The 16,915-nt window shown below is 35.4% G+C and overlaps 1 protein-coding gene across 3 annotated transcripts in view; it reads right to left on the bottom strand.

The window, feature by feature from the left end:
- Positions 1 to 16,915, bottom strand: part of ERC2 (ELKS/RAB6-interacting/CAST family member 2) — an 875,964-nt gene that overhangs the window by 463,885 nt on the left and 395,164 nt on the right. For all 3 annotated transcript variants that reach the window (XR_012499973.1, XR_012499974.1, XM_074344641.1), the window contains exons 9-10: positions 10,598 to 10,738; positions 7,310 to 7,450 (exon numbers count right to left, since the gene is read on the bottom strand). Coding sequence is in view for 1 of the 3 variants with exons in the window: in XM_074344641.1 (XP_074200742.1) it covers positions 7,310 to 7,450; positions 10,598 to 10,738 (282 nt within the window). In the remaining 2 variants the exon portion in view is untranslated. The remainder of the gene's footprint in view (positions 1 to 7,309; positions 7,451 to 10,597; positions 10,739 to 16,915) is intronic.

The raw sequence follows: 16,915 nt of genomic DNA, 5'->3' as shown, positions 1-16,915 counted from the left end.
ACAGAACAAGACGTAATAAAAGCAGAAAGAATTAGGGTGGAATTTGTTTCAGTAGATATTTTAAAATATTATAAAGCCACAATAAATAAAATTCTGACCCAAGAAGCAACGGACATTGATAAAACTAAACAGAAGCTCAGAAACTAAGATATTCATCCATATAAGAATTTAGTATAAAATAAAACAGTAGCAAGATCAGTGGATAAAGAATTATTTGATAAATGGCACTGGGATGACCAGATGATTGTTTAGAAAAATAGAGTTAGAACCTCACCACTCAGCATGAATCAAAATAATCTAAAGACAGATAAGGTGATTAAACTGATGTAAAAAGTAACATTAAAAAAATTTAGTATAGGTGAGTGTCTATTCTTGAAATCAGAGTATGACTTCTGAGCATAAAGGCAATGAGGAAATTCCTAAAGGGAAACACAAACTCAGAACCTAAAAATAGTTTCCTACATAAAAAATTTAAATTAAATAAAGTTTGACCAAAATCTGACAAAGTTTCCATATAATGCATAGAATAACTCATAGAAACCAATGAACAAAACAGAAAACTAAAAAACAAATGCTTGTATGACTTGAAGAAACAATTTACAGGAAACAGATAATAAATGTACTAAAAACTTCTACAGCACTAGTAATTAATGAAAGGAAAGTTAAAATGAGAAAAAAATATTCCACTTATGCGTTTGTCAAAGTTATGTAAAATGACAGTTCTCAGTATTGGTCTGGGTGTGAAAGAAAGACTGCCATTATTCAGTGCTTGGAAGAACCATGCCTTGACATAACTTCTCTAAAATGCAACATAGCAGGAAGTATTAGGAGCATTTTAAAATCACTGGCCCAGGAATTTATTCTATTTTAAAAAATAGAAAAGTAGGAAAATTAATATGGAAAGATGCTCTTCAGAGTATTATTTACAGTGGCAAAAAAAAAAAAGAGGAATGAAATGATCAGCATTTTGGAAATGAGCACATAGAGTGAAATATCATACAACCATTAAATAGTGTTTTCGAAGAATAGTTAATTACATGAGAAAATTCTCATGATATGTCACAAAAATAGGATATAAAACCCAATAAGCATTTTGACACAATTTAATGAAAATAAATAGATTATTAGATAAGAAAAAGAAAGAAAGAATAGAGGGAGGGAGGGAGAAAAGGAAGGAAAAAGGGTAGAAAGGGGACGAAGGAAGAAGGAAAGGAGGGAAGGAGGAGAAAGGAAAGAAAGAGAAAAGGGAGAAAGGGAGACAGGAGAAGTGAGAACACTAACAATCAAAAGACGTCTGGGTGGGGGACAACCTAAATGTTCCTAGTGATTATCTCTGAGCAGTGAGATGTCTTGTTATTTTTATTTTCTCCTATATCCATTCATTCTCTGGCAAATTCTCCACAATGACCACATCTTATTTTCACAACCAGAAAAACAAGTCGTTTTTTAAAAAATACCGTTAAGGATAGAAAATCCATAATGCTTTTCAGTCCAAAAAAGATCTGGACCCTGAGAATACCTGCAGACAGGTAGAGCTATATACATTTAATAACTGGTTAAATTCTGAGGATGCCAGAACAATAAGTTAGCTAATTAACTTAGGGAGAAAAATCTGTCACTGACTTTTGAATTAGTCACCTAAAGCACTAAAATATTTTCTTTTGCATCCTGGAGACTCATACTGGGATGAAATGAAGGCAAAATCCAATAACTGTCACATCATCAGTATTTCCAGAAATGATCTAAAAGTTAACAAAGCTATTTCTTTGGCCCTCCATATACTGACAGGGATGGTGAACTCCTATCATGATCCTGGTAAATCTTAGGTGCTGCAGAAACAAAGCCCTCCCCATCTGTCCTGCACACATCCTAAACATGACATACTTAGGTTTTCTCCCTGTCCTTAACTGGTCAGTGTGAGATATTTCAATAAGATTACTTTACACCTCTTTAAAATGATATAAAAAACACACACACACAAAAAAAAACAACAAAAAACAAAAAACCCACTCATTTTCCCAGGGTCAGTTTTCAAGCTTGAAGATATTATTTGTCTTTTTTTCACGTCTCCACTGTCTCGAGCCCACTTATTAACACTTCTATTCAAATGGTAAGGGAAAGGAAATTTGGATTATTTTTGTTGCTCTGCTAAAAATCCTACTTGGAGAAAGAGGTTAATGAAGATGCTCCAATGGAGCTTTAGGAATTCTATTTGGAAAAATCAAATTTGTTTTAAAGAATGGAGGGTGGAGACTGAATCTAATTAAATACATCCAAGCATCCTGCATACATGCTGTATGTATCTTGCAGCTGCAGCTTAACAAAAAGTTGTGAGCTGAATTATTTCCTTTATCCATGCTATTCCTTTCTGCCATGATGGAAATTTATAAATAGGACGTAATTAGAATGCATGATAGCACAGATCACATCTGCCAAATGACAAATTCTGGTCACTTTTATGTAATATTTCTCCCATTAAGTCACTTGAGTTGACAAAACAAACAAAAAAAGCCCTTCTTTAATAAAAGTTAAAGAAACAAAGTGTTTCATATAAATACACATTTGTCATTAGCATAAAAAAATCAGTGTTGGCAGCTGGGCTGTTTTACACATATTTGTACTAGTTACCTGATTTTTGTACCAATAAGCTATAATCAGAATTGTTATTACTTTTTATTAGAAGACTATATTTTAGTTTGTTCTCAAGTCAAATGACATGTTTTTAACTCTTACAAAATCCAAAATGATGTTAGGCATTTACCAATCTCAAAAGGCATAGCCCTATTTTAAAATCTAAACCAATTTTAAATTCTATCACTTGAATATAACATATATTGAGTTGTTTGCTCTTTTACAAATGCTATCTCTTTTGGTATAGATTAAGTCTGTATTTGAAGGATCTGGGAAAGAATTCCATAAGCCTATATCTGCAGCTGACCTCTGCTTTTCTATAGCCTTAGAGTTGAAGTTAAGACAGAGGTAATATCAGAGCTGGCAATATTCCCTTGAGTTCTTAATTTTTAAACTTCATATTCAAAAGAAATGGCAGTGGCCTCTGCACAGGTCATTTCTTTTGACAGAATGGAAATGGGAAGAGACTCATAAATATTTTTGAAGCCTCCCCAGTTGGCACACTGTGACATGTGATCAATGGATCCTCATGCTTTGATATGTTACAGCGGGAACTTTCAGAAATGACTTACTGGGTTGTACATCTGATTGAACAACTGCTCAGCTTGCTACATTGCAAAGTTGGGGAGGCATTGAAGCACAGACAAGGAAAGAAGGAAAGATCCAGAAAAACAGCATTAGCTCAACAAATCCAGTGCATTTGCACAGACAAACTGGTGATTAAAAAAGAAGAAATTTCAGTTTCTAAACATTCCACAGTGAAAGTGAGAGGCTCTAGGGAAATAGAAATGTTGACTTTGGTTCCTAAAAAAGAATAGCTGGAATAAGAAATTTAAGGTTTGTGTTACTTTCCCTTTCTCAAGTTAAATAACCCATGAAATAAAGAAAGCTGTCCACTTTTGATGATACATGAAGTGCTGGCCTCTAGCAATGAATCAGAAGAAGTGCTTTTGGCCAAGCCTGCAATTTATTACCTGAACTTCAAAGATGGTAATAATAAAAGATTAATTAAATCTTATCATTAAATTTATAGCTCTTCTTTTATATTAACATAAGCCTGAATCTTCTATTCAGTCTAACTTTAGAAAAATATAGATAAGCAGACAGCAGGATAGCAACAGCAAAATATCAGCAAGCAAGACATTATAGGAATAATAGTAAACGGGAAAAGAAAAAATTTAAGTCAGTAGGATGATTGAAGGGAACCAAAATACAGTATTATGCATTGCCTATTACCAGTTTCTACTGTTAATTTATAATAACAAAAATTACAATTGTTAGTGACTATCCTTTTATGTTTCAAGTCCTTCAGAATCTGTAATGCTCTTCTGTTTTACGTAGATTTAAACATTTGCAGATTTAAGTATACTAAATATTATTTTAAATAGCATACTCAAGTTATATTTCTTATATACCTACATCATTAATTTGCAGCTCAATGTCAAGGTGTAGAAGGTGAAATACTGTAGGAACTTTTAATTTGCTTTAAGCTAAGATGTGCTTTTGAAAAACATGAATTTTTTTGTTTATTCAAATTTGATGAAATAATAATTTTACTGTGGTTAAAAAAAAAAAACACCCTCCTCAAAGATGGTATTAATTGGAAAATTACCAGATAACACAAATCATAACATTTTGATTGCTGTTGGTTCTCAACTGATTTCTAGTCATACAAGGTAAATTTACTTTTACATACTGAACACCAAATACTCTTGAAAGATGAAATTATCCACACATCACTAATCAGGTTCTTCTTAATCCCAGGTGATGAATTAATATTAAATAATGCACTAATTTATAAAGCACACTCACAGCTAGTATTTATGCATTATCTGGTTATTATCATCTTATTAGCCTGTCTAATATCAGTAAAGATTTTCTCACAAGAGAATATTTGACTGCATTGTTTTTAAGAGGTAGGATGGAATGTGTAAGGAATAGCTCCTCTTTTGCCTGCAGTAACCATTTTCAACACAAAGTATTTGGAAATGTCTTAAAATAACATATAGTAAAGGGTTAAAAGCAACTAAGTGTGTAAATGTTCTCCACAAGCTTTTATGCTAAAAACTCATGATACCAATTTCTAGCATTGTTTATGAGAGAAAAACAAATTTAAATCACCATTTGGATTCTACTGTCCCTGGCAGAGAAGGTTTCTGTTCAGTTAAACACATCTACTATGTTGTCTGGATTTTATGGCAAAAATACCTGGACACTCACAAATCCTGAGCAAAATTCCATTGGGAATTCATGGTTTATTTATGTCATAATAAAACTATTATGTTTTCAGCTTTCATTTAGTAACCCTTTAAATTTTATTCACAAGTCACATACCCTTTTATTTAAAAGGAGGCCCAGACACTCTTTTAGCTTTTATAGCTGCTTATTTTTCCATGAGTAAATGATGTGTTTATGTGTATATTCACATACTGTTGGCTTATATTTTCAAATATTTCATGTAGATCTCAATTCCTTTTAAGGTGATGGGTACTTGAGGTTTTTATAGAACTATTTATTAGCAGAAATTAAAGACTACTAGAAAAAGTATTTTAAACTTTTGAATTTAGTTGATGCTAGAGAGCCAAAAATAACAAAATAGCATGTGCAGGTTAGGTATGAAAATATTTAAATTATAATTACCTTATTTAATCTCACTGTACTATGCATTTAGGAGATAGTACAAGCAAAGATTATTTATATACTTAGAAATAAATTATCTTTTCAGAAATTAAATAGGTCCTTTCCAGCAAGACAACCATATTTGTTACTTTAATTCTGGTAATGTGGCAGAATGTTAAAATGTTGTCAGAAATAATACTAAAATGTTTACAGAATTTGATCTGTGAATTCCAGTACATGATGTCTACATGAGAGTCTAAGGAAACCACATGCTCTAAATGACTTTGAGAGCGAATCACAGCTATATTGAAAGAAATTAAACTGAATTGCATAGATGTTCATTTATTAAACTAGTCAAGCCATAAACGTGGAAATTACAAGCATCAATATGTGAATCTCTTCCTTTTAACTAGAGGATTTCAAATTCCACAGATGACTTAACACTAAAAGAGAGGGTGTCAAGTATGTATCTGCAGAAATAATATATGAGGTGCCCTCAACTCCATAATGGCTCCTCAGAGTTAATGAAGAACATCTTTTATGCCCAGGTCTTTTGGGGGTTCCTCCTTCTGGACTCAGCACACTGCAACTGAGTTAAGATAATAAAAAGGACCACTATAGTGAGGCAAAAAAGATTGCTCTTTCAGAGTTATCTTAGAACCTGCCTTATGATCACAAAACTGTTCATCAAATAAAAGTACCTTTCTTAGGTTCATTTCTTAATGGACATATGCATGTATAACATATTGCAGAACACATTCATATATGTCAAGAATATATATCATACACCCAAAGCATAAATAACCAAGTCAATTTCCATTTAAACACCCTCAAATGGGCAATTTAAACCCTTCTATTTATTGTTCAAGGTTTCTGCTTAACTAGGTATTGCTTGAAAAAAAGTGAAATGTTGAGTTGATTAGGAAATAGATGTTGCAACATAGAGATTTTCTGGCTGTTTTGTTGTAAAGGGATTTGATCTGTTTATTTATCTTTTTTTCTGTATTACTAAGGAGATTTTATTAGTATGAAATCTCATGACAGTTTCCTAAAATTCTGCAGTAGAGTGAACACAGTATAATCACATTTCAGTTTTATATTGCATCATACAAAATAGTATATTAAAATTTAAAATATCGAGAATAATTTCTCCACAGATACATGATGCTTTCACTTCCCTATCACCTGTACCATATATTTTCACAACTTTAGTAAACAAATCCCCATTCTAGTGTGCTATGAATTATACATACTCAAATTTTACTATATGCTTTGTTTGATTTAGATTCTTATCATCTCTTTTGAATAAGTTTATAAGTTGTCAAAGGGAAACAAAATGCTTAAACTCATAATGTTATGAGTTTCATGTGAACAATGAGTGCAGACGAACCAAACAACACAGGGAAAAAGTCAAAGGAACGATGCATGACTGGAAATGTACTTCACAAAAATGTCCAGTTCAGAGAAAACATGTTAATGCTGCAATGCAAATATACTGCTTTCTTTTCTGAATCCTTCTACATACAACAAGCTTGCTTAGACATTAAAGCCATTTTTGGTCAAGTATAGTCATCTGAGAGATCTTCCAGGGACTTGGCTATTTTGGTGAACTTCTAGAAATTTAGCATTGTCAGATAAACCTTTTGCCAAGTTTCAATTTTAAAAAATGGCCTACTTCTGAAAGTAGTAAAAGTTTATAAACGTATAATGGGGCCCCTGAATTCTTTGGTTTGTTGCAAACATTTCCATATATCTTTTTGATAGTTTCCCAGAAAGTAATGGCTGGTTTTTGTAATAATTTTCACATCTACTACAACTTTCACATATTTGTCAAGTAGGTTTTCTTTCTTTTTTTCTTTCAGACAGGAAATCTAAGATAACTTTTCAGGTTCACAGACAGATTTGATGTAGACTTCTTAGGAATAAAGGCTGCTTAATTAATTCTTTCATCAGCAGACAACAAAAGATAAAGAGTTTGTATTTTTTTAAATATCTCTTCCTTTCCTATTTTATAACTTCATTGCAAAATGAGTGTGTTTTTTGCTTAGACTTCACTTACCTTTTTTAATTGTGCTTCCAATTTGCTACATTCTTCTTTCTTTTGTTCAATGGCTATTTCTAGAGATTTTAATTTGGAATCCCTTTTCAGCCCTGCTGAGGCTAATGAAGATGCATGTTCCTTGAGGTCAATTAAACTAGACTGAAAGGAAAAGAACACTAGTAAGTAAAACTGCAGTTTCTACTAGCAGTGTCTTCAGTTTGAATATACTGATTCTATACATAGCAATAAAGTATGCATTAGACAGAAAGGGTAAATATAGTCTTACTAAGGTAACAATAGTTGGCTCTGGCCAGGAAATTAAAGTTGGCCAGTTTACAGAACCAAGAAGGATCTAATTGCAGTAGAATCTGATGTGATCAAATAGTATGGTCAGTAAATGCATGTTTCACGTCTAAAAGTTACGCTAATGATCTAACTCCCCAGTTGGTTTGTACATGTCCTGGCAAAACAGACACCCTAAATCTTCCATTTATGTTTTTTAGTGTCAGGTTGTGCAGACTGTAAGACAAATACGAAAGAAAATACCAACTTTAATGCTTTTCTCCCCACAAAGGTCAAATGAAGTAAAAAAAAGAAGCCTTTTATTTTTTTAAATCAAATCCCATTCTGTAACAGAAAAACCACCAAAGCTTTCTTGAACATCTTCCATAGAATCAAAGATAAAATTATTTTAAAAATTAAAGTAGACTTTATGTTCCAGTCCTTTGTAAATCCAGATTCAGCAGATACAATGAATCTCCCCAACTCAGATATGGGATTACCTCAGTTGTATTATTCATCAATTATGCCCAGAAACCAAGAGCTTCCCTGTATAGTCTGAATCCCAAAAAGTAAAGAAATAAATATGTGCATATATCGCAGAATACAAATTTGCAGCTAGAAGGGCAATGTCCATCACCAAACATGAACTGGTTAACATCTAACTACGTGACTAAAATGTTCAAGTTCCACCTCAAATCAGACATTGTGCATTTCCTCTGTAGCCACTTGTAGCACTTATGAAGACACTAAGCACACAGGGGTTTCTCAGTAATGATGTTGTCTAATACTTGACTGCTTCATGGGCACTGGAATAATCTTATTAATGAATATATCACCACAGTCATCCAGCAAACAACCCAGGTTCTAAGAACCATCTGAAGGACAGGTTAGCCATTCTCATTTTTCAGGTCAGGAAACTGAGGATCACATGAGCTGAATATCTTCTCCAAGGTTCTCCAGCTATTAATGGAAGGTACAGGTCTCACACCCAAGTCTCCAACACCAATTTTAGTGGTCTTTACCATATCACTCCCATAGAAATAATAAAAGACCTTATAATACAGGGATTTTGTCATGGTGAAGATTATTAGCACCGCAACTAAATTATAAGCTCCCTGCTAACAACAATTGCATGTTGTTTTCCTTTATAAAGTTTAAATTGCCAGGTGTGTCAATTGCTTTATGTGTCACCTTGGCTAGGCTATAGCCCCCAGTTATTTAGTCAAATGCTAATTTAAGTGTTGTTGTGGAGGTATCTTGTATATGTAACTAACATCTACAATCAGTTGACTTTAAGTAAAGGATATTATTCTCCATAATCTGGGTGGGCCTGAACCTATCATTTGAAAGATCTTAGGAACAGAACTGAGGTTTCCCTCAGAAAGAAGAAATTCCACCTGTGGACTGCAGCATCAGCTCCTGTCCGAGACTTTGCAGTCTGCCCTTCTTGACGGCCTGCCTTGTGAATTCTGGACTTGTTTAGCCAGCCCCTATATCTATGTAAGCCAATTCCTTGTAGTAAATTTCTTAATATTGTTAAATTTCTTAATTCAGTTCTGTTTATCTGGTGGAACCTTGACTGACACACCCAGCGGCAGGCACATTATTATAACAGGAAAAATAAATGTTTGCAGCAATGTCTGTCTAAAATTCATACAATGAATTTCATACAGGCATTGTTTACAAAATTGTTTTCATTTGAAGCTTATGCTCCACCATGTCATTAAGATCTCTTTTCAATTAGATGTATTATATGCATATACATATACACACAAACACTCTTACATATACTGATTTTAAGGTGCAAACCCATGAATAACACTTGCAATCTGTGAAGAATGCTGCAAATTGTGGTCAAAGCTTCTGTGTCTTCTGTCATATACCAACTACAGTAATTACACATCCCCCACATTGGATTTATCAGTGAAATAGTAGGAAGAGGGCTTACATTTTTTTTTCTTTTCATATCAAAGGAATAATCTCCTCTCCAAAAACTAGTAAACTTAAATTTTAGGTAATACAAATTTTGCTTCTGAGTTTCCTCAAAATTCCTATTACTCATCAATTCTTTCCTTCTTGGATTACTAATACAGACAGTACTTTAATTTATATAGAATTATCAAAGCCCAAGGGCTGAGGTGATACTTTGGAGCTGGGAACTATATAACCATGACAAACAGGACAAAAGAATCTGTAACAGCCCTAAAAGATGGTCACTTCCTGCAGAAATAATAAGTGTGAAGGGACTGATTGTGGACAGTGGCACATATCTCAGAGTTTTGGACACTGAATAAAAGAATACGCATTGCTCCTTCTCAAAGTTCTCTCCAAAGTATCTCTAAGTAAACCTAGGGGTTAAGAGGTAAACCTCAGAGTAAGGACACTCTCCATAACCACTAAGCAAAAAATTTCTTTAAAGCATATTGTTTTATATTAAAAATGCAGGTGAGATTTGTATTGTGTATCCATGTTTGCTCTACCAGGAAATACTGTTTCAAATAATTTATCATAATATATAAAAATGATGTCCCAGAAAAGCAGCTACAACCTATACTTGTGTGTCCAGCATGGTGCCATAGGTCCTAATCTGGGAGTTACTGAGTGATCTATTTGAGAAGCACAGATGAATTTTTAGTACCCAACACAAGGATAAGCACATAAGAGGCCCTCAGTAAAGTGAAGCTGTTGCTATTATCAATGTTGTTGTTGTTATCTCAAACAAGGGATCATGGGACATTGAAAAAAATACAGAATCCTCCAAGCCATATGGATATGTAAGACATTAAGAAAAATTTCAAGGAGCTACATTGTATGTGGTTAGCAGAGTACAGAATACATGCACAGAGCATCACTGGATGAAGGGAGTTATAGCAAATATTCTTTGAATTCAGACAGCTTTACAAAGCAAAAGTAACTGTGTCTCCCAAGCCTTCACACAATCCCCTCACACTAAGTCTCTCCAGGCTACTGTGGCTATAGGTTTATGAGGACTATCAATTGGTTCATTCATTTTTCAAGACTCACCTCTTTTTCAGTCAGTTCAGCTTGTAATGCATTGACTTTCTCTTTCAAGTCTTTGTTCTCTTTTCGGAATGATTCTATTTCTTCTAGTCTTTCTCGATCATCTCTCTCCCGCTGTTCTTTCAAACGCTCAATTATTCTTTCCTGTGAGGCAATTGTCAAAAAAGAAGAGGTAAGAACACATCAATGTGTGTGACAAGGCATGCTACAAAAGGAAATAAGAGGTAATACATGTAAGAAATGCTCTACAGGAATTAATATACAAAAGATATTCAAAATTGGGTTTGTGAAGAGAGGCTGTGCACAATAGTATTTGGGAAAGACAATCAATATAGCTTTCAGCTTGTTAATAAAAGTTAGCATCATAGGGTTGCAAGGGACCTTAATACTAAAGTTCATGGCAGTACCAGGAAAATTCCAAGGGCAATTCCAGAGGAGTAAGTTTTAGGCATCAAGACCCAAAGCCTTGTATAAGCAAGGGGAAGAAGCAGAACCAAACTCATGGATCAGAACCAGAATCTTCACTTGGCTTTCCTATTTGATGTCAATGAACTTTCCTTGGTTTCTGAAGATTCTTCTCATTAGAAAGGCGATCAAAGTAGGGCAGGACGGAGACCCTCCAGGACTTAGGTCTGGACTCCCAGTGAGAAATCAAAGCAAAGTAAAGAATAAGCTCATTATATAAGTGATTTTCCAATGTGTCTGGAAGTGTTTATTCACTTCCCTATTTTTTAATGACTTCATGGCCATCAGTAATGACTCCAAAACATTGCTAGAATTTGAGCTTCCTTTATTGAGAGGTTATTATAATGGTAGGAACTGTGATGTACCCTTCTCATCTAAGTCCTCCCTACATCTGTGAGAACTGAACTAGTACTACTGCTAACAGTGCAGTGATGAGGAAACCTAGCTTCAGAGAGGCCAACTAACCCATCCAAGGGGACCCAGCTCAAAGACCAAAGGCCTACACTGGCATTCAGGGCCGTCTGAGTCTTAGCTACACCCATGAGATCACAGTGCCACAAACATGTGCCTGGACCGATTCAAGGAGATCTGAAGACCTGTCTGTCCTTGACTTTTATATTAAAGTGAAAACATTACTCCAGTAGACATGTTTTCAAAAATGTGAAATCTTACTGATGTCAAAACAAGAACCTTCTTTTTGGAAAGAAAATTCCACTTGGGTAAAATTTTAGTTAGATTTCTGAAATTTGTTTCAAATTAGCCAATACATATGTGAACTTCCTTTTGGATGGCCAAGGTAAAAAATATTGCTTCAACAATGATGCTCAAGGATAATATCCTTAAGGATACTATCTTTTACATTCTTATACATACAAAGTACAAGACGATGCCTGATACATAAGACAACTGTAAAGCCCAGTGTTTAATTCAGAGGGAAGTTGGTTTGAACACTAAGCCTGTGATTTAAGATCCTGCAGGCAAGCAACTATTCTACCCCAGTGACAATAATTTATGTATCTAATGCTTTCAAGGGAGAAAAAGAATACTATTATTGTTTTGCAATTATTTAAAAACACTTTAAAATGAAGTATATTATTATAAGAGTGCAAGTATAAATAGAACAAGTAAGTACTAACTGCCTACATTTGTTTCTTCTTGGTTTTAGTTACAGACCTATTTTACTCTGTCTGTGACATTGGTGAGTGGATGTTTATGTGATTGACAGAAGAAGGAATGGCCTCAGTGAACGTTAAGTCTTTCAAGGGCTTTTAACAATTTCAGCAACTGAGCCCTCACTGCCTTTTGCCTGCACATATTGCAAAAGCCTCACGACTGATCACCAAGCAAGCAAGCCCTCTCCATCCCATTGCTTCCATCCCAGGGCTGTTGGAGTGACATTTTAAGCCCCAAACTGACCATGTCACCTCACTATTTGGAAACCTTCCCAGGAATTGCTCTGATCAGAACATGTGGCATTTATTCCCACTCGGTATGTCCTTCTTCTCAGCCTAGCTTTCCAAAGGGCAGCACTCAAATCTTATGACTCTCTTAGCCCAGGGCTGGGCAAACCGTCTGGCATAAAATGGCTGATAGAAAGAACAAGAATTCAAATTAGGGATCATCTTGTCCTCAAAGGAAGGGAAAGAAAATTAAGCATGCGTGCTAACATCTAGAAGGTGTCAGAGTCATTCGGACATTAGGTTGATTTGCTCTAAGCACTTGTACTATTGACTAAGCATCGATGACAAAAAAAAAAAAAATCAGCAAGCAGTATAATGTTTTTAAGTGTTATTGATGATTCAGTACTATAAAGTATTTCTCTGTCAATCACAAAACTAATTTAACTGTCAGCTGCAAAGGGCCAGATGTCAGAAACATGTGTTAAAAGGCCCTAATATGCCATGATCTACTTGATTAACAACTAACTTGCAGAAATTCCAACAATGTGTTCTTGTTTTAGTCTTATTTGCATTGGCAAGTGTTCCTTGTACACCCATCTGGCTCTGCAGAGGTCTAATCTATTTATGCTTTATCACTGGATGGGAACTGCATTGCAGTAGCCTCCAGCTCCGGTATCTGGCTTTCTGCTAACTGCTTATCGGCTATGTGGCCACAGCAAGGCTTGGTGAGACCAGCTTTGTAAATACTGGGGGTTCTGTCTCTTGAGCTTCTGTGTGTCAATCCTAGAGCTAAGGCATACTCAATCTTAACTCACTAAACAGCATTATTTTTTTACACACTCTGGATATTTGAATAAGTTCTGGGAAATTAAAAGGAATAACACACTCCCTGTGATATAATAATCCAAGTGAAATGGTGACTAGTGCCTAATGGGTTCTATTCATCAGCCAAAAGACAGTAAATAATTAAACGTTCTTAGAAGTCCACGATTTTTAATTAATCACTTTCTTTTTTGAACCATGTCTTGTTGCAGAGGATCTGTCCAATTATATGTGGATAAAAATGGAACTTGTGAGGAAAAGGTCATTAAAGGAGAATGTGATGTTGTCAAAAGCACAAAGATCAGAACATTTATGTTTTAGTCCCATCCATTACCCATGAGCTGAGTGGCTTTGGGATAGTACAGGGGAGGCAACAAAGTCCCAATCAAAGATGAATTTAGACAGAGTAGAAGTGACTTTCCGGAAAGCTGGGTTGAGAAGTTAGCTTGTGTCATGTTTGATTAATGATGTCTGCCTAAAGCCCAGAAATAAGGAACGGTGCTGCACATGTCCCAGATTTTCATTTCTGGGCAAGTCATTTCACCTCACCAAGCCCAATTCCCATCTTTAAAATGAAAGAGCATGGATTTAGTGATTCTCAAAGTGTGGTCTTTCAACTACTTGCATCAGAATCACTAGGCATTCTTGTTAAAAATCACAGATTCCTGGTCCCCACTGCAAAGCGCTGAATCAAAATCACTAGGAAATAGGACCCAGGAAACTATATTTAAGAAGCTTTCTAGATAAGATTATTTGGATATACACAGAAGTTTGATACCCACTGGAACAAATACTTAAAAAAAGTCTACGATTCTTCGTCTCTGATAGAGAACTTTGTCAGTTCCTATCCAGTGTTTTTGTCTGTTTTTCAAATACACTTACACTCTGATTTTGGCACTTTTGAAAATCCTCTACCAGTAAATTGCTCTGCGCTTGCTTTTATTCTTTATCAAGTGAAAGACTGAAAAATCAGATGCAAATAGGGTTTGGAAACCAAGAGTTCACAGAGCTATTTTGTTTGGCTTGAGCGTCATATTTTAAAATCTGAACTTGAGCATTCCGAGATAAGTCTGAGACTCTCCATCCTGCCATAGTCACCAGCAGTCCTTACTGCTTAACACCAAATGTACTTCCCTCATTTCTGCTCCCTACCTGGACCTTCATGGCATCTAAGTTCTCAGTTCCTCATCCATGGTCCAGTGGAGATTTCACGTGCCTGAGATTGTGGATTAGCAAACTGAATAATTATTGTTAATGTAGTTCCAAAAGAGAATGGAATTTAGAGGTCAGCTAATTTAAATGTGTGTTTTGAAGATAAGGTACTGAGAAGAGAAGAGGCTTGCCTCCACGTGATACAACTATCAAGTAGTGGTGACAGTTTGAGGAGGCCAGACCCTCACAGACCTCAGCTTTCTTTCCTGGACTTCCCCTGGGTCTCAAAGGAAGTCCTGAAATAAAGGGAGTAGTTTCTGATTTGAGAACTGTTTTGGGATTTAAACCAGAATAAATGAAATTTTTAATAGGGCCCAAGGGAAAAAATGATAAAATCCTGCAAAGAATCCATGACACAGAAAATTATAGGAAATCAGTTTACTTCTGTATATTTGGAGAAGGAAATTAAGAGGTATAAATGGGCTGACATCATATCAAAACTGCAAAGGAGACGCATAATTATTAATAGTTTTTGAGACATTCCCTTATTCAAATTTCATAAGCAAAATTACTATAAGAAAGTTTCGATACTAAATTCTTGAAAATTGAAAAAAGGGTATTTTCCCTGAAAAAATTTTATTTATTCTTATAAGTCTCCAAATAATTACAATTAAAATCTAATCCTAAAATTATAATCTTAACAGTTTTTAATAGGGACATTAAAACTATCTAGCCATACAATCATGGATCTTTTTTTAGCTTCTATATTTTTAGCATAGAGCAGTGGTTCATACTACAGCGTACATCACAATGACCTAGGAGCTTGCCATAGTGCAGACTTCCAGGCCCTACTCAAGGTTCTGGTTCAGTAGGTATACATGGGGCCTAATAATTATATTTTCAACAGGCACCTCCTGGTGGTTCTGAAGTAGAAGTCAGAGAAGACTTCTTTAAGAATCACTGACTTAGGGAACCAGTGGGCTACTGAATCTAATTCCCCTATCTTACAAACGGGAAATTTGAGGCCCTGGGAGAGAAAAGTATTTGTAAAGGTCACACAGTTTGTTAGTGGCAGAGACTGGCTCCTAGGTCTCCTTCTACTTGATCTCATTACCCCGAAGTTTATGATAATATAGAATAAAGGAAATAATGCTGTTACTATAGTGTAACACCCCCCACAAAAAAGACCACTACCCCCTACATTTGTGAGAAAGCCTGCAAAGTGCTGCAGAATCAAAAATGATGAGAAACATGAAGAAAAAGAACATAATGGGGGTCTACTCACATACTTTAAAAGTTAAAATTTCTTTGTTTCAAGCTGAGTTTGAAAATAATTATGTCAATAACACGGGAGCAAAGGCTGCACTGATGCATGACATGTCCAACCAAAAATAAGCTATGTCTCCTCAGAATGCCTATGAACTTGACCTATTCTAGTCTTGGGTACTGGTTCTTTGACTCTTAGGAAGTGACGGGAGATAAAACATGCAAATCCAACTCAAGGCCTACTGCTGCTCAGCTCAGTGCACTGCAAACATTCAGCAAGGTTCCAGTCCAACAATAGATGCCCAGAAAACGAATCAACTAATTAGCTAGAATTAAATGCACTAGAAATCATTTTAGAAATTTTTTAACATCAGAATGACCTATTCTCCTGATAGATTTCATTCATTCTTTTAACAAAGTAATCCTTTTAAATGTAAGTCAGAACAAAGCCCTTCAAATGGTTTCCTATCCTCTTCAGAGTGAAAGTCGAAATTTTTCATCTTTTCTCAGAAAGCCCTACAAGATCTGCTCCTTCTCTCCTCCCCCTCCCACCCTGCACTTGCTCTCCCCTCCAATACATCCTCCCTCCAGAAGTGCTCATGGTTCATCCCTCACTTTCTTCAGGTCTTTCCTTAAATGCCCCCTTCTCAGTAAGACTTCAAACCTAGCCATTTCATCCCTGCACTACCTGTATCCCTCCATGCTTTTTTTCTACAGAAATTATTACCCTCTGAAGTCCCAAGTGTTTTACTTATTTATTGTCTATGGCTCCCTTACCCCCATTAGAATCTAAACTCCACAAGAGCCAGAATTTTCACCCATTCTCTTCTCTGCCGGATCCCCAGTGCCCACAGCACTCCCTGTCATATGGTGGGGGCTCACTCCACCAGCACCCACTGAGTACTCCTTCATGCAGGTATTGTGCTAGCATTGGGGGAAGGCAAGCTAACACAAATATGGGTATGTTGCTTGGGCTTGGAGTCTAGCAGAGAAGACTGATTAATCACATAAAAACAGACAAATGAACAATTAAGATTGTAACAAGAGCTCTGAGAAGTTCATGGTGTTCATGAGAACATAACAGAGGATTTTACCCTGGAGGCTTCCCTGAGGAAATGGTAATAATAACAGCTATAACTTGTTATACCAATTTTTCTAAACACTTTGACTAAATGCATTTCTCCTCAACATAATCCACTAAAGTAGGTACTATTAT

Source organism: Camelus bactrianus, chromosome 17 (genome assembly GCF_048773025.1).
Source record: "Camelus bactrianus isolate YW-2024 breed Bactrian camel chromosome 17, ASM4877302v1, whole genome shotgun sequence".
Taxonomy (NCBI): Eukaryota; Metazoa; Chordata; class Mammalia; order Artiodactyla; family Camelidae; genus Camelus; species Camelus bactrianus.
Note: the sequence above shows the minus strand (reverse complement) of the source record. Positions and strands in the feature narration are given on the sequence as shown.